Source organism: Melopsittacus undulatus, chromosome 6 (assembly GCF_012275295.1).
Source record: "Melopsittacus undulatus isolate bMelUnd1 chromosome 6, bMelUnd1.mat.Z, whole genome shotgun sequence".
Lineage (NCBI taxonomy): Eukaryota > Metazoa > Chordata > Aves > Psittaciformes > Psittaculidae > Melopsittacus > Melopsittacus undulatus.
Window position 1 is genome coordinate 18098754 of NC_047532.1, and position 22967 is coordinate 18121720.

At 50.7% G+C, this 22967-nt stretch overlaps 2 protein-coding genes across 2 annotated transcripts; one reads left to right on the forward strand and one right to left on the reverse strand.

The window, feature by feature from the left end:
- The first annotated feature begins 206 nt into the window (after positions 1 to 206).
- PDZK1IP1 (PDZK1 interacting protein 1) lies at positions 207 to 7542 on the forward strand. The gene is made up of 4 exons (XM_005151109.3): positions 207 to 478; positions 4193 to 4301; positions 6357 to 6455; positions 6958 to 7542. The coding sequence occupies exons 1-4, from the start codon at positions 412 to 414 to the stop codon at positions 7028 to 7030; spliced, it is 348 nt and encodes a 115-aa protein (XP_005151166.1). The 5' UTR covers positions 207 to 411; the 3' UTR covers positions 7031 to 7542.
- A 7501-nt stretch (positions 7543 to 15043) lies between these two features.
- Positions 15044 to 22316, reverse strand: LOC101868327 (cytochrome P450 4B1-like). The gene is made up of 12 exons (XM_005151108.2): positions 22131 to 22316; positions 21142 to 21283; positions 20403 to 20447; positions 19733 to 19860; positions 19204 to 19328; positions 18958 to 19109; positions 18620 to 18726; positions 17630 to 17820; positions 16896 to 17029; positions 16687 to 16751; positions 15889 to 15971; positions 15044 to 15212 (listed from the first exon to the last, which is right to left on the reverse strand). The coding sequence occupies exons 1-12, from the start codon at positions 22314 to 22316 to the stop codon at positions 15044 to 15046; spliced, it is 1527 nt and encodes a 508-aa protein (XP_005151165.2).
- Positions 22317 to 22967: the final 651 nt, after the last annotated feature.

The following is a 22967-nucleotide window of genomic DNA, read 5'->3' on the forward strand; positions in this document are numbered from 1 at the left end:
GATCCCTCTCCTGCTGTGGGGATGGGGGACTTGGGGGACACCCAGGTCCTGTCCAGCCACATTCCCCAAGCACTGGGGGAGAGATTTATCCACCTGGGCGTCACTTCTTCCTCCTGGGTGGATGCAAATATCTTGCACCTGAGTCCCCTTCCACGCCCTGAGGGGACTGTCACCTTCAAGTCACCGTGCCCCAGATTGCCCTTTACGGGAGCAAGACAGAGGCACCTCCTTCCAGCCCTTTTCCCCCACAGTGGGATTTGAATACCCAGGTGTGAGCATCGGCCTCCCTCCCTCGTTAATGCGTTTGATAATTGACCAAGCGCTCACGGCAGTGGGAGGGCGGTGTGCCCAAGCGCAGGAGCGGCCGCGCTCCGCTGCTCCCTCCGAGAGCTCGAGGCCCTGCCTGCCGCCATGCCTGCCCGCTGCCTGCTCCTCATCCTCCTGGGGCTGCTCCCGCAGCCTGCCTGCTGCCAGGAAGGTGAGTGCAGAGGAACGGACCTCATGGGGAAACTGAGGCAGGGCGGTGTGCCCAGCCCCGGGAGGAGGGATGGCTCTGGGGACAAGGGATAACTGAGATGGAGCCTCTTGGGAAGAGGAGGAACATCCCAGCTTTAGCTCTGGCTTCACACCAGCAGGCAATGGGGATTTGGTGGGTTAGGAGGTGCTGCTGGAGCTGGGGCAATGGAGACTTTCTACCTGTTTTGCCAAAGGCTGAAGCCGCTGTCTGAGGTTTATCTCACCTGATTAAGCGGAGATAAAGCAGCTTTGATTTATGGTGCACCAAGATGAGTAATCTGTTTTCTCAAGGCTCTTTTTGTCTTTCTTTCTTCTTCTCCCATTGTCCCTGGGTCGCTCCCTGAGCTCACAGGTTTCCCTGTTAATCTGTAATTCTGGTCATTGCTGAGATGAGGGGGCATATATTTTCCTTTGCAAACTGCCCCCCCCCCCCCCCCCCCCCCCCCCCCATTCCCTTCCTAAAGACTTAGAGAAACTTCCAATGGCCAGGGCATTACTTTTATGAAATCCATGGAAGGACTTGTCTAACGCCAGAAATAATGACCTGTAATTAAAACTGAAAACGTACTGCCAACGTCCTGGAAAATTCCCTCCCCCTTTCTCCTCCTGATGTTTCAGCCCTGACCGCTCTTCCTGTATTTGTTTACCAACTTGCTGAGGATTTAACAGGCTGGGGTCTCTGCTGTCAACAGGATTGAATGTTTTGTTGTTGCCTGGAAAAAGGTGGGGGAAAAAAGCCTTTAATGAGGATGCAGAACCTGACACAGCTTCCTCAAGTGGATAACATGGGCTAGCAGATGCTTTCCAAGCACTCAGGGAAGATGTATCAAAAAGCAGATATATGTCTTCAAGCCAGCTGTTAAAGACGGAAATGGACTTACAACACGTGCAAGGGCTTATATTGTCATCAGCACTTCCCTTGGTCTCATTTGTAGCTGCAGATGCATGGACACACATCTGCCAGGCTTGCAGATCCCATGTTGCTTAATCTGGTTTAGGAGATCCTGTTTGGGCAGGAAAACCCTGTCATTACTATGGGGCAACACAAAGAGGAGGTGACAGAGCCCAAAGGACAGGCTGCACCAGGAGGGACATCCCTGGTAAAGCATTTTTCCAGGAACACAGTCCCATTTCCACAGGTAAGATTCGTCCTTTTGGCCATCCCTGCTGGCAGGGCAGCAATGAATGCTCCGGTAGGGCTCCAGCCAGGCAGTGTCCCCTGGGGCTGTGATCCATATATTCACTCCCTGGATAGAAGATGCTGTCAAGTTCTTGCCTCTTCGTTTGTTATGCCCATGCAAGTTCTCCATGTCCATGGGTAGAGGCATTTACTGTTCCCCTCACCATCCTAATCTTCATTATCCACCATCTCCTCTTGCAACTGGTGTCTACAGGGCCTCTCAAATCCAGAACCACTTGATTTTGGTTCGGTAATTCACCTTTTGGTTTTGGATGCTTGGAAATGTGGTTGGAAACAGTGCTTGAGTGGGGTTTTGCTTGAACAAACATAGAGTACCTCCTGAGCATGGCTGCCAGGAGGATGTTTCCTACCACTGATCTTCTCGCCTCCTTTGCTCGAAGATCATGAGATGCAAATGTGGCAATTTCAGTCATCTGAAGTTGACTTCATTCCCTGGTTGACCTTGAACTCCCTTAACCCAAGCAGAAACCTCACTGAATGCTGGACCTGGCCATCCCCTCCTAGGCTTAGGCTGGAAACCCTGGCTCCGGCAGGAAAAATCAGCTGCAACTAACAAATAAATGTGGCTGAGATAACAGCCAAGGGCAGAGCCAGGGAGGAAGCAAAGCAGGCCAAAGCTCAGTCTGGAGGCAATAGGTGTTCTGGGGCTGCACCCAGGGGGTGGTGGGTAGCAGGGGCACAAGCATCCCAGCTCATGATGTATGGCAGGAGGGGACCAAACCCTGGTCTTCATCATTGCCACCACCCCTTGGATGGCCATCCGGTATAAGGGGATTTCGTACAAAACACGCTGGTACAAGTGGGAATTTCCACCTGAATTCCTCCTGCTTGAGTTTTGGTCCCGGGGCCTTGCAGTAAACATGGCAAGTGTCCCTGTGGGGAGGTGGGGGGGGGGGGGGGGTGGGGGGGTGGGCTGAAGGATGCTGTTTGGGGCTGCTCTTATAACCACTTACCAGTGGTGCCACCACTTTCCGGACTGGCACAGGAGGTGAGTCAGCCTCAGGCTGATTGCACTTCCAAGAGGAAGAAGGAGCTTTTCTTTGTGGTGTTTTGGTTTGTTTTTATAAATAAAAGCCTTTTGCAGTAAATGTTCCCCCCTCCCCAAAACCAGAGGAAGATGAGGGCTGTCAGCAGTGGAGCTGGCTGCCTGCAGGGAGTTTTCACGTGCAGAGCGCACAGCCCACCTTTATTGCTGCTAGTAAAGTTTATTAACTGTTTACAGCAGAGATTTGTTTCATTTGTCTCTCGTGAGACACATGAAGTGTTCAGCTAGCATAACGCTCCCAAGTCAAGATTGAAGTACCAATGTACTCAGCCTCATGGGTGCTGGTGGCAGGGTTGGGTCCGCATGGTCTGAAGGTGATGCTGGGGCTGGCAGGTAGCATCCTCCACCTGCCTGCACAGAGTGACCTCATTAATGTGCAAGGGTTGGAGTTTCAATCAGCAGAAAGAGGAAAAGCTGTGCCTGAATATATAGTATTGAAATCTCAAAGGGATGTGTCTGTGTGAACAAAGTCTCCTGACACAACAGCACTTAAAGATGGGTTTGACTAAGTCTGAGTTCTCTGCTGCCCAAAAGCCAGTGGGAGGCAAGGCACAGCCATCCCAGCAAAGACTGGGACAAGGTTTCCTTTTCTCATCCCTCCATCCCTGAGTTCCTCACACATCCAGGAATATGTTTTGCATCCTTCCCATCCATGGCTGGCTCTCTGCTTCAGTCTGGCTAGAGAAAGAACCTGTGCTTCCATCCCAACCCAGGGGGGCCCAGGGATGCTGCAGCCAGCTCCTGGCCACCCGCTGCCTCCCCCTGCTGCAGCCTGGCCCCCCGCCAGTCCTGCCTGGCCTTTGTGCTTGGAGGCTGTTGCTCTGGATGCTTCAGCCTTCAATTTCCCGTCATAAATCAGTTTGCTGCTCTGGAAACTTGTTGAATGGTGCATTTTACCGAAATCCACGCTGGCAACCGTTTGCTGGGAGAGTTTTGTGTTTTACACCATCCCTGTCATAAGGTCCTTGTTTTACAGCAGGCAGTATTTGGAAAACAACCTGGGAATGACGTCTGTGGGATCTGGGGATGGAGAATAAAGTTTGCTGAAGTCCGTCTGCCTTCTTTCTCCTGCCACTTCGGGCAAACATCCTCCTTCCCTCCCTCCCTGTCCCCTAGCCCTTTGCATCCCCCATTGCAGAGTCATCTGCATCCCACTGTGTATGTATATGTATGTATATACAAAGCTGCAAGGCACCATTTTCTACACACAAAGGCCAGCAAAACCGTTGTGTTCTGTACAAATAACTGTTATTTGTACTTTATTTCATTGCTGTCACTCAGGTAAGTCTGCCTGGAGTTAACAGCAATGTGCTCTGCTCAGCTTTGCAGGACCAAGCTCTTGGCTGCACATTGCTGAAGCTGGATGGAAGAAGCTTGGCAGATGAAGACTGAGGGTGTATTTCTAACACATATTCTCCTTTTCCCTGCAGCACGGGGCAATCTCCAGCCGTGGTTGCAGGGTGTCATTGCAGTGGTTGTGTTTCTAGTCCTGGTGGCCATCGCTTTTGTGGTCAATAAGTTCTGGTGTAAGGAGAAAGTGTAAGTGTGGGAGCCCTTTGGTTGGGTGTAGTTGCCTCTGCATGGGTCACTTCCATCTGCTTCTGTCCTCATGCCAGGGGTGGGAACACCATGATTATTGTGCTGGGAGCTGGGTGGGGAGGGCAATGACTCCCTGTCCTGCTCTCCTTGTCCTCTTCTCCCCGTCCTGGTCTATGCTCCTTGTTACTCATTGCCAGGAGCAAGCGGTGTGAGAAAGAGCTGCATGTTTTCACATGGGTGTGTGTGTCCTGGGGGTGGCCTGAGCATGGTTTCCTATGGATTTGGGGGTGCAGTTCACAGGTGCCTTATATCCATGGGAAAACAAGATCCCAAAGCTTCATTTGCAAAGCAAACTGAGCCAAGTTGTTAGAAGGCACCCAGAGGAGCTGGGACAAGAGGCAGGTAGCATTGCTCTTCACCCAGAGCCCACAGCACAAATGAGGTGGCCTTATTCATTGGAAAAGGGCTCTCTGGGACCAGCTACCTCTTTCCTGCTGCCAGGTGAGCAAAGCCACTGCTTTGCTGCTGTTGTTGCTCAGCCGACCCAGGTTAAGCTGCAGCAACTTGGTCTTGAATCTGAGCCCAAAGTCAGCAAGGGGGTAAAGTTCTGAAGTGCCCCATAGCCAGGCTCCTGCTACCTCTGCATCAGCACAGGCACTTTGGGCTTTGCACCCAAAGGTGATGGAGTCTTCTTGTGTCTGCACATCTCTGCAGCCTCCCCAGGCCAAGGAGGTGGGGACTTGGGATGTATCCCAATGCTCAGCAGGTTGGCTTCTGTCCCAGATGCATTTAAAGGGAGCCCCTTGGGATGCATACAGGGCCAATGCAGAATGCAGTGTATGTATATATAAACACACACACTGCATTATGCACTGCATAGGTACAATTATACAAAGCCTTGGGTGATATGGTTTAGTGTGAGGTGTCCCTGCCCATGGCAGAGGGGTTGGAACTTGATGATCTTAAGGTCCTTTCCAACCCTAACTATTCTGTGACGCTGTGATCATATATACATATTCTACACATACATATATATACAAATTGCATTCTATATAAATATATATAAATATATATACATATATATATATCTATTTCTGTGGTCTGATTTGCAACAGCAGTCTTTTCCAAAGGAGGACCTCTGTCCTCAAAGTGGAGGAGCCCGCAGCCCATGAAGTGGGAAGCAGGGATGGTGGGATAGTGTTTCCCACCTCTGCCTGTGCCCAACTGCCTCTTCCCAGCCCATAGGCAGAGGATGCTGAGGAGGGCTTGAGGAGGCACAGAGGCTTGTTTTAATTAACCAGCAAGGCTCAGCAGACTGGATCATTGCCAGCTCCTTGCTGTCACTGTGACAGTCGCTATCAGCTCAAGGCCCTGCTTGTTTATGCCAGTCTGTTCCTAGGAAAAACCTCTGGAATCACCTTTGGGCAAGGGCTGAGGAGGCAGGGATGTGAGCATGGGGTAGACCTGCACCTGCCCTCTGATAACTGCCCCAGCACCAGATGGTTCTCTCCAGAGGTCAGCTTTTAGGCTCTGGCTGAGGTTGAACACCTAGTCCCTGCTCCATGATTCCTTCTGTGAGTGATCCATGGTCACATCTGAAAGAAGGCAGCTTGGCTTTGTGTACATGGGCGTGCACGTCCTCCCAGGCTGTGACATTGGCAGAACCTCAGCATTTCCCTCAGTTGAGGCCCATCTGGGACTATTTTGCAACAGATTACAGAGAAGAAGACCGGAAAAACCAGTTAGTGGGACAAAACAATCCCATGTATTGACAAATGAGGTTTGCTGACTGCCAGCCCAGCGCTGGGCACCAGCTCAGAGACAGGGGCTGGCACCCAGCATCTGGACTGGCCCCTGCAAACCTGCCGTGAGGGCATCTCTGCTTGCCCATGTCCTACCAGTAAAGGGGCTGAGCTGGGTGTTCAAGGCCAGGATCAAGCATCCAAGCCCCTCGTGTTGGAGCAGTCCCTTCCTCTCATCCATCACCATTGTGAGCTGCTCCCTGGCATGACCCCTCCATTGCTCTATCTCAGCTGCCCTCTTCTCTCTCTCCAGGGAGAACGTCGAGAGGGTGGTAAGCATTGAGGACAAGCTGGATCCTGTCATGTCCAATGGCCATGAAGGGAAATACATAAGTGCTGCTGCCGACTTCAGGTGAACTTGCTCAGATGTCCTCCCCATGGCTCTCAGGCTCTGTCCCACCACCCCAGGGACAGCTCAGACATGCAGAGCCATAGTCTCTCCCACTCAGGGTTTCACATGCTCCATGCACTTGACCTGGGGGCCCTTTATCCTCTCTAGGGACTAAGTAGAAGTCAGTGAGGGAGTATCCTCAGTCTCTCCTGTCCCTGCAGCTTGGCCCATCCACCATCATGCAACCTGCTACACTGCATTTTTCTTACCCTACATCATGCTTTTCAAACAGCAGAAACCACCAAAAGTGGTCATAGGTCACCATGCAGATGCTGACTGCCAAAATAGCCCCTACTAGAAATCACAGCAATTCCCACCCTGTGCTTGGCTCCCCTCTGCCTTCCCACTTTACACCTGCTCAATGCATGGTCAGCACCGGCAAGGTCATGGTGCTGATGGTGGCTTTGGGGAGGCTGATATTGCTCCAGTGAGCTAAGTGCTGTTGCTTCTTCCCCCAACACAGATCCAAAGAGAGCCAGCACGCCTATGAGAACAACGTGGAGCCCGAGGAGAGGGTGATCACCACTGCCATGTAGCACCTTCCCCGGCTGGCCATGATCCTTCCTCCCCTCACGTTGCTTCCTGCTGTCACAATGGGCATTTCGCAGGGATCCTCTGCACTGGTATCCCCCATACATGTGTGTTGCTCCCAACCTCTCCACAGCATCATCATCTCTTGATCTTTTCCCTTCCCACCCACAGGATGTGCTCTTCTGCCCCAGGGGCTGGTGTCCACATGGACATGGGTCCTCAGGAGAGGTTTGGGGTGCCACCTCTCCTGCTGGGCAGTCACCACACATGGTTTGTGAAACTGATGTCCCTGGTCCCAAAGGGGTACTGACCTGCTCCAGACATGGAGAGGTCTTGCTGGGTGCCTGGGACCTCCCAGCTGCCCTCCAGGGAGCTGCTGATGCAAAACTTGCTCTCTTCTCCCCCTTTCACCCTCCTTTTTAGGGCCCTACACCATGCATTTGAATGTCAGAACAAACCTTCTCCCCTGTATATATCTTCCCTGTGAACAATAAAGAGAATTGTTGCCCATAGGACATCAAAGAGGGCTGTTTTGGTAATCATCCAAAGGACCTTCTGGCATCTCATCTGAAGGCACTCCCAGCCTTCAGGGCAGCTTGGGAAGGGAAGGACACTGGGGAGGGTGGTGTGAGGGAAGGCAGTGTTCTGGAGGTTGGAAGGATGCTTAGAAGTCAGCATCCACATCTTTGCCTATGATCCATCTCTCATTTCCTCACTTGGATGAAGCCAGGAGCAATTCTCTGTGTCTGTGTATCAGGTGGGAAGAGAAAAAAGTAGAACATTTTTCTTGCTCAGGATTTGGACTCCCCAGAGCCACAAAGGGTCATATGGGGGGGGGGGGTGGGTGTGGGCATCATCCCCTCCACTTGCCAGGTGGGGAAACTGAGACATGGCACCAATCCAGCACTTCCCAGTGCTGCTTAACAGGTGAAAGCCAGTACTCCCTGAATCCCACCAGCCACAGGGCACAGGCCCACAGCCATTGCCAGGGACCATTCCCATGGCTGTGAATGGCAATCACTGCTGTTGCCAGGATGTGGCTGGGGGCTGCTCTGGACAGTGCTGGCTGTCCCATGGGCTGCTGGACATGGTGCAGCCTGCTCCTCCCAGGCTGTTCATTAACCAGGCTCCATGTTTTGCTGTGTGTGGACATTGCTGAGGCCACCATGGGAGCAATGAGTTCCCAAGTCACGATGTTTGCAGGTTGAAATGAGAGACCTGTAATGTCTTGGGCTTCCCTGAGACACCAGTTGCCTAAGTGGTGTGCAGGGTACTCCCCTTGAACAACAGGGAAAGGGATAAGGGGCTTTGCAATCAAGGGCAGTGCAGGGGCTGCAGGTGGAGCAGGATTAGGAGGGATGGGATGGATGGAGGTTTATAAGAGGGGCATTTTTGGTGGTCTCTGGGTTTGGGGGGGAACTGAGTGGTTTTGGGGCTGTGAAAACACAAAGGGGGAGGAGGTGGCAGGAGCTACCTCTTGCTTTCACTTTCTCTTGATTATTGAGGCATAGAGAAGTGTTAGACCTGCTCTGAAACAGCAGCCATGAAGGGTTTGGATCTGGGAGGAGCTGTGGCCACTGAGCAAGGGGTGTTTTGGAGACCCATTTGCAGGCAGCAATGCCAGACGCAGGCAGGGAGGGTGCTGGGGCTGAAAGTAGCTCTTTGCCTCTCACTAGCACAGCTCCTGCTCTGTGGTTTTTGATCCTGAATCACAGAACCATAGAATCATAGAATAGTTAGGGTTGGAAAGGACCTTAAGATCATCCAGTTCCAACCTTCCTGCCATGGGCAGGGACACCTCACACTAAACCATGTCACCCAAGGCTTCATCCAGCCTGGCCTTGAGCACTGTCAGGGATGGAGCATTCACAACCTCCCTGGGCAGCCCATTCCAGTGCCTCACCACCCTCACAGTAAAGATTTTCTTCCTTATATCCAGTCTAAACCTCTGCTGTTTAAGTTTCAACCCGTTACCCCTTGTCCTATCACTACAGTCCCTAATGAACAGTCCCTCTTTCCTGCTGCAGGGGCTATTCTCTGCATTGCCAGTGACCTTAAAAGCTTACGCCTGTGCTGGAGAAGGTGCTGCCCAGCATGGTGCAGGGAGCATGCTTCTTCCCTACACTTTCCACATGGTGCAGTAAACACCCTGTTTTCCTACAGCGCTGAAACCTGATGGGTATGCCCTGAAGTGAAGATGCAACAATCCTGGTGGGGAGCTCAGGCCACTTCCCACTGCTGGGATCCCTCTGTGATGGAGTAGGGAGCTGGAGCCTGGTGCTACCCCTCACCAAGAGCCACTTCTCACTTCCCACAGAGAAAGCTGTCGACATCCCTAGTAGGTGGTGACCCAAAAATTCAGGCATGGGAATAATCCAGGAACCTTCCGGTAACAGACCCACCCTGACAGGCATCTCCCAAAGAACCTCATGTAGGCAAGTGTTTCGAAAGCACCCACAAGCTCAGCATTGAGAAATCACAGCTCCAGCTGAGAAATTGCAGGGGGATAGAAGAAAACAGGCAGAAGGGTTGGAGGGGTCAAGGCACGGTGGCTGCTGTCCCCAGCATCGCATGAGAGCTGTTGCCTTCCTCCACCTTCCCATGGGGAGGCTGGGTCCTGGACCTCCCCCTTGTGCCCCTGATGGATGCTGCTCCCTGATTTTCCTCTCGCAGGTGCCGACATGAGGAGGGTTTGGAAAAAACCAAGCTCCTTAGAGTTCAGCTTCACTCAGCAGGGTTTAAGGAGGATTAGTCATTGTGTGCTCCTGCTGCATCAGCACTCGGGCTGGGGGTGTGGCGAGAGGAGGGGAACCCATTAATTTTTACCTCTCGGTTGCAAAAGGAGTTAGAAACAGCATCCTTATAACGAGTAACAGTGGGAGTTTATTCCCTGCCATGTGCACACCCTGAATTGTGTAATGAGTGTCGGAGCTGTTCCCCTGGATGGGGGTTTGGAGTGGAGGTCTGCCCAGCAGGTCTCAGGGTCTCTTTCCCAGTGGATCCATTCCGTGGTCATAGGTCCAAGCAAGGAGAAGGATGCATCTTCACTGTGCCAGTGCCCCTTCAGAGTTCACTTTCCAGAGGATATCTTTTGCAAGAGCCAGTGTGTTGTTCCATGGTGGGATCTCCCCTCCATGCAGTCCTGCCTCAGTTTCCCTTGTCTGTCAAGCATGACCCGAGGTTGTCTGTATGAAGCAGGCTGCCTTCCCACGAGCCATGCAGCAGGCTCGTAGATGCTTCTTGGTGTGATCCTAAAAAGAACAAAAGGGAGCGAGCATAAATGAAATTTATTGTTGGAAAATCTTAATTAGATTTGAAGCCCAAAGGGAGAAAAGTGAGGTATTATCTGACACAGTTAATGAGTGTTAAGGGTCCATTGTTATATTTCTTGTTTACCTTTCTGTGCTGGCTGATACAGCCCGGATCCTCGCCTGTTCTGCCATAATTAGGATATCTCATCTCTTGCTGATAGGGTTGGGGATGCTCTTTAAAGCACAATGCTGTCTCATTCCTCCCTGGCAGGGTGAGCGTGATCAGGAAGGCAACTTCTGGCATCCCAGCACTTGTGCCTGCCACATTGACCCTGCGAGCTGGGGGATGCCCTCCAGAGCATTCTGGTAGCTTCCAGATGATGGGCATCTCCAATAGCCTTGGTGACCTCTCCAAAGGCTCCTGAGCCAAATTGTCTGAGGGCCAAATCCTCCTCAGTGCCTCTCTCCACACAGCATAGGAGGTGACTGTGTCCTCCACAAGCCACCCCAATGCCCACCAACGAAGACGAAGGAAACCCATGGCTACCCCATCCTACTCTCTGCTCTGTAATGTCAGTATCCCTGGAGCTTGGGCTTCAGGAATACATTCAGGATTGGGATCTGCTGCAGACAGGACAGTCTCCTTTAGGGCAGAAGACATTCAGAACGGTCTTTTTGCACTGCTGCCTCATTATGAGATGTATCACAGCTTTCTTTTGTGGCCTAGGAGGGTGAAACTTGTCTCTCAGATCCCCTGATAATAGGAGATCTTGTTGAAAGCCACCTGTACTCTAATGCTTCCCTGATCTCTCCTGAGGCACTTTAGGGATGGATGTTTAAGATGTTTCAGCTGTGACCACAGCCCTGGAGCAGCTCGGGCAGGTGGATACCTACCATATAAATTATTTCAAGGTGGCTTAGTTAGAAACTTGCTGTATGGAGGTAAATGGCTGTTGGAAGGTTCATCAGCTCTAGCTCTGGCTCTGAGCATTGTACCTGGCATTGAGCACCTTGATACTCAAGAGATGCGATTTGGTCCTCCAGAAGCAAAAAAGGAGCCTGTCCCACTGTTGTAATCCGTTGGGCTGGGGAAAGAGCCTGGTCACCCAGGTGGGAGCTGGGAACGTGGCATGTAGGAATGGCTGTGTGTGGGCAAGGGGACTGCAAAGTTTTTGGTCTTGATTCAAGGCACTGAAAGCCAGAAGTAAAATACCATCCATTGTTGGTTTATACACCCGTAGTAGCCAAACAAACATCCCTGGAGCCCATCCTTATCGCTTTATTACACCTGCTAGAGTGAATAGATTAAAGAGGATGGGGAGGGGGGAGAAAGCAGAAGAATCCAGCAGAAAAACTGGGGTTTGGGATTGTTAATTATTCTCTGGGGTCTCTAATCTTTAACTGGCAAACAGCATCACTAACTGTCTTAAAGCCCCTCCTGGAACATCCTGATAATAAGCCATCTGCATGAAGGCACCCCGTTATCTGCCCTCCTCCAGCCGCCTGTGACATGGCTGGAGTGGGAGATAATGAATGTGTGGTGTGTAATAACGACACGTCATTCATGATTATCGGCCTGATACCCAACCTTTTAGCTCCATTGTTTGTGCTTCAAAAAAAGGGAGAAAAAGAGAAAATAAAAAAGGAGGAGGGAAAGAAGAAAAAAAAGGGATTTTTTGGTGCTATGGGCTGTCCCGGGGTCCCCGAAGTGTCTCCCTGCCAAAGGGGCTGGCACTCGCAGCATCTCCCAAAAGGCTTGGTGGTACCCGGGAAGCACTCGCCTGTGGATTGGCGGCTGTTGTAACCATGGTGATGGAGGGAGAGAGCTGAGACAGCGCAGAAATGTCACTGCCTGGCAGAGAGGTGTTTGGGGCAAATGGTGGGGTGATTAGATCTGTGTCAGCGGGTGCTGCCCGGCTCCCTGTGCTGCTTGTGCTGCTCTCAAAGCTGTTTAGCGGCAGCTTGGCAGAGGAGGTTATCTTGTACACGCTGCTGTCCAGAAACTGCCAGTGTCTGAAGGCAGGGGGGATGTTTGGGTTGCCTGGTTTGACCTGGATAAGCTGAAAAGCAGGAGAATTTTCTCCTGGCTGCTGCTGCTGCTGCATTATGGCTTCATGATGCGTTGGTCTTCTCCCAAAGCTTTGGTCCTTCAAACTGCACATCTGGGCTAAGTGTGATTCTTAATGGGGAGGGACTGTAAAATATTTGGCTCAGGTTGACTCAATTATTGTCAGAACTGTTCAATAATGATCCATTTTTTCTCCATTAAAAATGGTGGCAGTTTCTTCCCTCTTTCCCAAGCAGATTTCCCAGAGCAGTTTCCCTGGGGAAGGCCTCTGCTGGAAGTAGTTGGGGTTTGGCCATTCGTAACAGTCAGAACACTTGGAAACCAAACAGGAAGCCTTGGTCATGGCAGCGAATAGGGTGATGGCCTCAAAGCACAGGGCTGGGAGGCCAAGCAGGGCACTGTACACATACAGGTATAGGCAGCAGCTGTGGGTTCTCATCAGCTCTAACTTTTCCTGCTCTGGCCTTATCCCATCATGCCCAAGCCATAAGATGCTGTAGGGGAATCTTCAAGTGCCACCTAGCTTCCTTTGAAACCCACCACCAAGGAGACAGGCTGGGATGAGCAGTGCTGCAAGATGGTTTGCTTGTTCCTAGATGGGAGGCTGAAAGGTCAAATAATGAAAAGCTACTATCAAAATGCTGCCTTCCAGTTGCTGTGCTGGAACCAGTGAGGCAGAGAACCTTTGAGACGAGCCTGAGTCCACCATCAGTGCAAGGATGATGGCATTGGCATCTACACAACCTGAATCCAGTCCCTTCCTGAGGGTGAAAAGGGGAGAAGAGGAACTTGGTCTCCAGCTGCCTTGCAAAATACACACAGCCTGCACCTTGCTGCTTATTCACAGCATCCCTGTCCCATTAGGTACCTGTTAGCCAAAATGGAGGTCTGGATCCAGCCCTAGAAGGGTTTTGTTTCTCAAACTGAGGATGCAGCAGGCATTGGAAAGGGGAGGCAGGGGGCTGCAGGGGTTTATTCAGATGGGAACATGCTGAGGTTTGGCTGTCCTGGTCTGGCCATCAGCAGAAGTGAGCTGCCCAGAGGAATGGACATGGTTTGGCTATGTTAGTGCTTGCAGTGATGCTGATGATGCCGTTGCCATGGGCAGAAGCTGGACAGACAGCCTTGTCTCTGTGGCAAGGCATGTGTGCAGTTCTCCGTGCCTCAGTTTCCCCTAACACCTGCTGAGTGCCCTGCACTTGCAGTGACAAGCTTTCCCTGTGCTATGGGCAATACCACCTTCATGCTGGGGACTGTGATGGAGCAGTCTCCTCTGCTGTGTGACGCAGCTGAGGATGGGAATGGGGAACGGGACGTCCTCGGGGATGGGACCCATCAGCTGCCCTGCTGGGCCTGGCCATGCTCCTTCCCAAGCCGAAGGGGTTTTGCCAGGGATGAAGGAGGACTCTATGTTTTTCTGGGTCTCCCACTGCCACCTAGTGATCCATTTCCCATCCCAGACCTGCAGCTCACCCAGATGGGTCCCCTTAGCCTCAGGGCCCATCTATGGACAGTGCTAGGATGAGGGCGTATGGGGGTCCTTGCATCCCTAAAACAAGCACCCACCTGCACCCCTTGGGCAGCTCGCTCATGTACTGAGCAGTCAGGTCTTAGCCTTTGCAGAAAAGGGCTTGAGACTCATGCTCCCTATTGACATCTTTAGGGTTTCCTTGCAAGCTGTTTGCCACCAGCACTTGGAGGATAGTGACTTTGTTTTGCTTTGTTTGAGCCTGGATCACTTCAGTTGTTTCCTTACCATAGAAATTCCCATAGGTAGAGGTAAGGGCTTGGTGACCCACGGCATGGGAGGGGTGGAAACAGGCTCCTTGGGCTCAGGGGGGGCAAACCCACTGAAACAGCCCTTGTGGCTAGCGAAAACACTCACAGGGCTGCACCCTCAGGCTCAGCCTTGCCTCTGGGCTGCTGGGACTCATCCTGTACCCCATTAGCCCCCCAGATGCAAAGCCAAAGAAAATCACACTTTGGGAGCATCTCCGCAAGGCTGTGTTCATATTTCAGAGAGGAGAACAAAGCTGATCATGCTTTGTTTTCAGTGTGGAGGGTTGTTTCTCCAAGTTAGCTGGTGACACGATCCTGCACTGGTTCCTGAGCACCCTCAACACAAGGAAGTTCAGTGCCAGGGCAGAAAAACCCGTTGGCTTTTGTCTCCATAATGGCAGGCACAGTGCCAGCCCCAGAGCGGATTAGGGGGATAATGTGGAGGGTGGTGCATGGGGATGCAGAGTGGCTGTAAGGAGGAGTTATCCTGCCCTGGCACTCCCAGGCTGGGGGTAGGGGAGGGATATTGTGCTCAGTGTTCAGGCTTTAGACAGCCATACAGCCCTTGCTGGTTTCATTGTCATACCCAAGCAGGGCACTGGTAACAGTGCATATAGACATGAGGGTGACAGAGGTCCCATCAGGCAGTGTGTGAGGTGAGCAGGACATGGAGGATGCCCATGGAGATGAAGCCTGAGCCATAGTGGTGCTGTGAAACCCCCTTGGCAGTGCCATTCCTGGTGCAAGGAGGGGACCTGGACCTGCTGGTTTCAGTGTGTGTGTGAAGGGGCTCAGTGTGCCCCCCTGGACAGCAGAGGGAGAGGTCTGATGTGGCCAGGGTGAGTCTGGTTGGTGTCCCCCTCTGGATGAAGGGTGATCCTGGGGATAGGTCTTGACCCACACTGTGGTACCTCAGGGGATCAGCGGATCTTCTTCAGATGCACATGGACCCCACTGCTGGACCTGAGGATGATCTGTGGTGTCAGTGTGGGAGGGTTGGATGGGTCAGGGCAGAGCTGAAAGCGGAGCAGAATCAGGGCCAATGCCACCTTCATCTCGTTCATGGCAAACTGCTGCCCAATGCAGTTCCTGGGGAGAGGAGAACAAATTCTCTGCTTGCTGCCTTCATCCCCAGCTGCCCCTGAGCTGGGCAGTGGGGGACCTTCGTCTGCTGCATAGATGATGGCACAGCTTTCCTAGGAATCCCCTGATGTCATAACATAATGCACCTAGCCCTGTGGTGGGGTGTTGTTGTTTCAATGAGCATTGAAAATATAAATGAGATTGAGAAAGCTGGGGCCTACTTCACTGGAAAGGGCTGCATGCATCCAGCTAAAAACCTGGACACCTCAGGAAGATCGCTTTTGGCTCTGTGTGTATCTTCTGCAAGTTACTGAGACTTCAGTATCCTGCATGTTGGTACAGCATGGAAACCACAGACTTGGACTCAGCTTGGCTTTGAGGAGCAGTGGGTGTTCACCTCTAAGCAAGGGAGCCTGTGTTCCCAATGCAGGCAACAGAAATATAAACACCCCTGAAAATCCACATGAAAAGTGTGTGAAATCCTATGGTGACCACAGCTTGGGGTGTAGGAAACACCCTGGAGCTGAAAGTGGAGATCTGGTTACAGGAAGCCTGCTTGAGTTGCTCAGGCCAGCTTGGCTCAAAGGTACAGAGGGAGGATTAGCTTGAGGAGCTCTCCTCTGAGCTAGATCTACCATGTAAGGCAACCTACAAAGAAGGAAAGAGAGGAAGGGTCTCCCACCTGGATCCAGCAGAGAAAGGCAGGAAAGCGTGGGAATGCCTCTGTGCTGATTTCTCTGGAGAAAACCTCAGGGGATCATAGACCTATGGGAGCAGCAAAGGCCGTGAGGTAAGCGTTTGGTTTGGTATGAGCAGCACCAGGCTCTCCCCCAGTCCCCATGGTAGGCTTGGACGTGGTTTCTGCTGTCCCTGTGGGGGCTGCAGCTCACAGGCATCTCCCTACAAAGCCACTGAGTGGATGAGAGTAGAGCGCTGCTTCCTGTACCAGTTTTCCCCTTGGAGATATCCCGATCACCCTCTACAGTGCCCAAGATGCCTGGGGGTGTTTTCTCATCCATGGCAGCCATCATCAAGTCAAACTCTCTCTGGTCCGGAGATAGCTGAACCTGGCTCTCCAGATCGGCACTGGGCAGAGGCAGCTGTACACCTTCCTTTGAGTTTCCCAGCTCTTTCTTTCCCTGAATACTAAGATACCAGCTTCGAATCACACACTGCCTGGAGGGCTTGGGACTTCTACACTAAAATCTGAGGGACCTAAGTCTATCCAGGGCAGTGGAAAGCAGTCTGAGTGTCTCTATGTCACCACACAAGAAGACAGACTATTCAACCGCCTTTCCCAGCACTTTGTCTTGTTCAAAGTCTTTGGGGTGTTTGGTAGCACTTTGCATTTAAATATGGAATGTTGGAATAAGAGGGGGAAAAAGCAGCCAAACATGGCAGGGAGGCACAGGCTGCCTTGTTCAAGGGGAGAGGATGTTTGGGCTGAGATATTCTTGTTATTATAACAAAGGTGAAATACCTCAGGGTCCTCCCATGCATCCCGGTTCCTGTGAATAGCGAATATGTTCAGTCCAACCTGGCAGCCTGGAAAAGTGAGAATAGGCTTGTGACACCTCAGACTGAAAACCCAAGAGAGGTGTTTGTGGGATGCTCTCCCTCCTTGGGCTCTAGTGATGATGCCCCACTTGCTGCTGGCAGCAGCATGAAGGATGAATGAGCCCAACAGACCTGCTGGCAAGCTGCGTCCATCAGGAAATGTGACAGGTTTATGCAGGCGTCGGGACACAGAAGGAACTGGTGGGAACAGGCGCAAGCTCTCTTTGATGCACATCGTGGTGTAAGTCATCTTCCCGAGGTCCTCCCTGAAAGCAAACCTGGGTCAGGCTGTGTTTGAGTTTCAGCAATGGGGACAGCAGCAGCCACAGCCTGTGCTGCATGCTGGGTGCGTTGGACTGCCATCTCCTCCTTCTCTTGTTGGGGTTTCTCCTTCTCTTAGTCCTCCCTTTGCTGCTAGCATTGCCACGTGAAGAGCAAAGTGCCCCAGTGTAGATGTAGCTTAAGGTGGATGAAGTTTCATTCTTAGAATCACAGAATAGTTTGGATTGGAAGGAACATTTAAAGGTCATTTAGTCGAATGTGTCAAATGCACAACTTGGCTCGGTGTTGTCTGCAGACTTGCTGAAGGTGCACCATGCCATTGATGTATATATTAAACAGTACTGGTCCAGATACAGACCCAAGAGGGACGCCACTTGTCACTGATCTCCACCTGGACACCGAGCCATTGACCACTACCCTTTGGATGCTGCCATCCAATTGATTCCTCATCCACCAAACAGTCCACCCATCAAATCTACATCTTTCCTATATAGAGAGAAGGATGTTGTGGGGAGACTGTGGCAAAGTCCTTAAAAGATAAGTGAAAAGTATTTGAAGTAAAGGAATACGAAGTCCTAGCTCACCACTCAACAGTATCTCGGTCTCCCAAGATTCCCTGGATCTCCTCCCTGCACCGTTGCTGGTACTCTGGATATAATGACATGCAGTACAAGAGCCAGGAGATCCCACTGGCTGTGGTATCATGACCCTCAAACATGAATGTGTCCACCTCAGCACGCAGGTCTTCGTCAGATAGCCCAACTCCATTTGCATCCTAACAAAGAGGAGAATATATCATCCTTAAGCACACATTAACTGGACTTGCTTCTTTGGATTTAAAAGTAACCCTGGATGATGGTGAAGGGCCCAGTTTGGTGTCTTTTTTTCTCCCTGTACATCAGGAAGTAAGCTAGTAGAAGATATATCCAATATGTGTTAGAACAGTCAAACCTGCTGATTGCTGACTGCAGTCAACAGACCTACAGAGCTGGACTTTGGGGTGATACCAGTTCCCAGCCCTTCAGCAGGAAGGGCTCTGCTGAGCACTATTAAAGGCTCTATTTGATCCCCTATCAAGGGTCCCTGTTAAGTTTTCCAGTAGGTATGTTTGAATGACCTTTGTTTCTGATTAAGAAAAGAAAGCAGTGGCTCCAGCAAGACAGAGCGAGCGCACAGAGAGCGTATCTCCTTCCTGAACACCAAATGGCAGCTTCTGTCCAGAGTATCTGAAGGTGTCTGCAAAGGTAAAACTACAGAAGGTAATACATGAAATCACTTGAGAGGAGTACAGCCAAGCTGGACCCCTTGCAATGTTTCCAAAGGTCTCATTCTTCTGTGCTTTCTGACAGCTCACTTAGGTGGAACTATCAGTGTGCTCAATTAAAATGAACAACAAAGGTGAAAGTCTGCCCAAGCTGTTTATGTTCTTCATCTTACACATTTGTGTTTCCTTCCCAAGTGGAGAAGCTGGGGCCAGCAACTCCAGCCAGGGCTGGCCACCTCCCAGCTGGCGCATCCTCAGTGCCACACAGGTATGGTGTTTGGCATTTGATATGATTATATCAAACATTCACCTTATTACAAAGAAGAATGTCCAGAAAATCCATGTGCTTCTTCTTCTGGATCTTGTCATAGTCCTTCTCACTGGAGAACAACATCTTTCTTTCTTTTATTACCTTATCTGCACAGAGGAATGATCAGTTAGATGTGCCCTGCCCCTCCAGAGACCTCATGTACCTGCTTGGTCAGCAATTTGGACCTTGTTTAATGTATAACCCTCTGGCCAGTGCATGCTGCAACCCCCCTCTGAGCAGCTCCAGATGGAAGTGGGGGCAAGGTTCAGCTAGGAAACAGGGCTGGGGATAAGGGGTGAGAGATACCTAAATAGGGCTGGAGAGGAGGGAAGAGATACCTGTGTGGGTATGGGCCCGCTTGCAGGCATCCTGAAACTGCCGGCCTTTGCGAGTCAAGTTATAGAAGACATCCTTGTAAGAAAAGTTCTGGATTCTGTTGCTCAGGAGGTAGCTCAGGTCATAAACAGCTCTGATATAATAGTCTGAGTTGCTGCAGGGAGATCAAGGTTAAAGCTGGTGTTAGCAGCCAGAGTGAGGAAACAGGAGCACTTGTTTTCACAGCATTTGGAAGTTGAAGCACTGACCTCTCAGTCTGGCAGTTGGCATTATAACTGAAGGCACACTTCAAGATGGTGTCTAGTGTCATCAAGCTGATGTCTTGAAAGAGCTCCACTGACTTCCTCTTTGTGTTCTTCTTTTCCCATTTATCCTAGTGGTGGAGGCAGGGGTAAGGAAGGACAGGCAACCATCTACAATCAGGTCCTATTTTCCATTTCCTCTTCCCAGATCCACACTGCTAATTACTTTCTTATCTGCCAGCTGAGGCCCTTGTTCAATGTATATTCTGTGAAATCTGATCAAACTCTTGTGTGCATTTCTTGTTCAAGGTTTACCATTACTGGGCTAGGAAAGGATGCTCTGCCAGTGGTTGCTTTTATTGGAAGGCAGATGAAAAAAAAAGAAAGAATAAGTGGAAGGGCCAGAGGGAGGTGAGGAGAGCAATTTCACAACTTCCAAACTAGGAACCATCTAAGCCCAGTCTGTCTCCTTTGGGCATTCCCAGGCCTTTCAGCTGTGCTGAAAGGTAAAAGTGGCTGGAGTGGTGATTCTTACCAGCATCACTTTCACCGAGTCTGACATCAGGGTCACATGAGTTTTCAGCACATCATAATGAAAAGCTGGGGTGAGCAGCTTCCGATGCTGGAACCATTTGGCTCCCTCCAAAATCAACAGTCCCTCCCCTGGGGAAAAGAAAGCAAAGGTGCAATCAGCTCCTCCAGACACCGTGCTGGCAGCCTTACTACTGCTTTTGGGCAAGCACAGACTAATGTGCAGGATCTGGGAGAAGGAACAGTTGGTGATGAAGCCTTTCTTCAGCCTCTCTAAGCTGTTCATGGCAGTGCTCTTTGGATGGAGAAGAAGCATGCTCACTGCAACCAGCTGTGCACACCCAATCTACCCTGAAACCAGGCCCATGATGGCAGAGGCACAGGATTTGTTCTCTCAGGTGTGTTTTCTGTCCTTGGTGTGTACCCCCCCCAGTTATCTATGGTAGCATTCCGTCCCTGAGCAAACTGAAGTTTGGGGGGGTGATCTAAGGCAAAGCTGCCTGATGTGCTCCACAACTAGATGGGCACCATCAGTAGTAATGTTCACATTCAAACAAACCCTCTCATTTGCAAGCTCTGGTTTTAGAATGGAAGAAAGCAAAATAAAGGAAAACAGAGAAGCTGCTGAAATGTGCAATGTGGCTGAAAGGGATAATGGATAAAGGTTGACGTACCAATCCAGGGAGTTAGGAATTTGTAGGGTACACTGGGCTTATGTTCTGTAAGGCAAAACAGATACCAGAGCATTATGAATGGCTGATGAATTCAACATAACAAAAAAGAAAAATCAGGATAAATTTACACTGGAGTTTTTCCCCTAAATCACAATGTAGAATTAGTCTAATTTCATTGTGTAAAATACTCTACCCTTAGAGGCAGAGTCTAAAAGATGTCTTCTACAAATATGACCTCAGTGGACTTGAGAAAACCAGAGAAAGGTAGAATGAAAAATGTGTGTGGAAAAGAAATGTCCATGGCAAATCTCAAAGGTGAGAACAATGGATGGGAGTTACTGGTGATGCTCATGTATGTACCACTCACAGGCATCATGCTCCATAGAAAGGAGAGGAGAAGACTTGAGATGTCTTCTGAGAGCCATTTGCATACCAACTCACCTGTTTTATTGGGTTTACTGGGAAGCACATCTGTTGTGATCATAGATGCCACAGAAGACAGTAAGACCAGTGATGATGGAGACAGTGAACTGGGAGGAACAGGCACCTGGTCACTGTTTTGCAAACTGCTCCATGAAACCTGGGGCAGGTTGGGAGCTTGAGAGGGGGTGAAAAAGGGGAATTGCAATATCCATGAAGGCAGCCAGCAGAGGGGATGACTCCAGGCAACTTTTCCAATATTTTCTCAGTAATGAAGTGTCAAGGACATGGCTTCCCAAAACCAAATGTAGAGACTTACCCGTTTGGCTAACTATGACTTTGGCATAGTCAGGATGGTTGACTATTAGTGCAGGTAAGACTGGTCCAAACCATCTTGGAAAGGCATAGGGATATTCATCTGCCCATAACAATAACTGGCTTAATATGTTTTCAGTAGTTATCTGCAATGACAATTAAGCAGGGACTGAATTCAGGTGGTGAAAGGGGGATGTGCCAGGGAGAGCAGAGGCTAAACTTGCCCTCTCATGGGAAGAACATACAAGACATCCTCTCCTGGAAATGGAGACAGGATAGGTGGACTTGAACAGGGAAGCTTTCTATACTGCAGATAGAGGAGACACTGGGCATTGCAAAGGGACTGTGCATAGGTGGCAAAGCTGACTGAGATACCATGTCCCTGCAGCACCAGGCAGCTCCATGGAGAGTCCCTAGCTGGGGCCTGGCTGCAGCTGGGCTGTTTTAGGATGGCCTGGGCTCAGTGTTGCTCTCAGGAGCTATGCTGGCATAGGCAATGCCAGGAGGACCAGTGCTGTTATATCCCTGTTCTCTAAGTTCAGCAGTGCAAGGTGGGCATGTAGTGGGAATGCAAAAGTATCTTCACTATAGAAGGGTGAAAATGGCAGCAATAAAATGCCTCTTCTTCAGTGGCTGTAGAGGGAAAAACTCTTACTGGTTGAAGGTTTAGTGCAGAAGAGAGACGTTTTATGGTTGCTTACATTTAAAAAACATCATGAAAGTCCCAGTAATTGCCTAACTCCATGATTAAGCACATGATCAAAAACAACATGGCTCTGTTATTTACCAAATGGTGCCTATCTCATACCCAGGCACCCTTCTCTGCCTGCCCTGCAGAAGCCTTGGTGGTCCCTGTGCTGAGGTTCTCTCCTGCAGGAAGGGAGATGAGCAGGTTACATACACAGCCCACCCAGTGCTTCCTCTTATCCTGACTGATACCTTGCCCAGATTTTGGGACAAATCCACCCTGACTGAGCCCAGCTTCCTCCTTACCAGGTGATTGTGGCCATAGAGCCAGTGTTTCGGGGGACCAGGGAATGCTTCCAGAGCTTTGATGAGTTTCTTCCTCTTCTGGTAGAATCGAGCCACCTTCAGCAGCACAAAGACTACACCAAGCACCACAGACAGCTGCAGAATGACAGCAAAAGGTCTGGCTATGCTGTCCAGCAGAGATGCCATGCTGGATCTGTGTCTGTGATACCTGACACTGCCTTCTCCTCCGTTCCTCCTGCATCTGATGGGGAGCTCAGTAAAGGTAAAACCTCTCCCTCCTGCTCTGCTGGAGCTGAGCCTGATGAAGTGGTGCTGTCAGCAATTTATAGTGGCAGGAACACCATGATAAACAGTGTCAGCTTGGCCGGTTGCCTGCTGCTCCCAACTCACCCTTTGACCTGCTTCCAGCAACCTGTGGATGGAGGCAGCTTGTTAACAAACAACCTGCACGTATTCCCAACTTTCTTTGGAGTTCCATACACCACAGGAGTGAGTGAAAGCACTCACAGTTATCCATGTCCATGGGGACAAAGCCATAGGAGGAGCAAGGTGAGAGGTAGCGGGGCTCAGGTTCTGGATGAGCTCCATGATGTCTTCAGCCAGTCCAGGTCTGGAAGCTGTTCATCTGCCCATGTGAAGTGGGGAACAAATGGGCTGCCTCTGCCAAACACATGGGCTGAATGGGTCCAGTGCTTTCTGCTGTAAAAGCAGTGCTCTGAGTGTCTGCAACATCACACAACACTTTATGTATAATCAAGAGAATGGACAAACACAAGGGACCATGGCACTGTTCTTCCAAGAGGTCCTGCCATAGACAAGCAAGGAAACTAAACTGGT

What these genes read in the sequence shown, in the direction of transcription:
- PDZK1IP1 (XM_005151109.3), top strand. Translation starts at nt 412, where the DNA reads ATGCCTGCCCGCTGCCTGCTCCTCATCCTCCTGGGGCTGCTCCCGCAG. An exon ending in GCCTGCCTGCTGCCAGGAAG is followed by an intron (nt 479 to 4,192) that starts GTGAGTGCAGAG and finishes TTTTCCCTGCAG; the next exon opens with CACGGGGCAATCTCCAGCCG. An exon ending in AGTGCTGCTGCCGACTTCAG is followed by an intron (nt 6,456 to 6,957) that starts GTGAACTTGCTC and finishes CCCCCAACACAG; the next exon opens with ATCCAAAGAGAGCCAGCACG.
- LOC101868327 (XM_005151108.2), bottom strand. Translation starts at nt 22,316, where the DNA reads ATGGCATCTCTGCTGGACAGCATAGCCAGACCTTTTGCTGTCATTCTG. An exon ending in TCTATGGCCACAATCACCTG is followed by an intron (nt 21,284 to 22,130) that starts GTAAGGAGGAAG and finishes TTGTCATTGCAG; the next exon opens with ATAACTACTGAAAACATATT. An exon ending in GCCAACTGCCAGACTGAGAG is followed by an intron (nt 19,110 to 19,203) that starts GTCAGTGCTTCA and finishes ATCTCCCTGCAG; the next exon opens with CAACTCAGACTATTATATCA.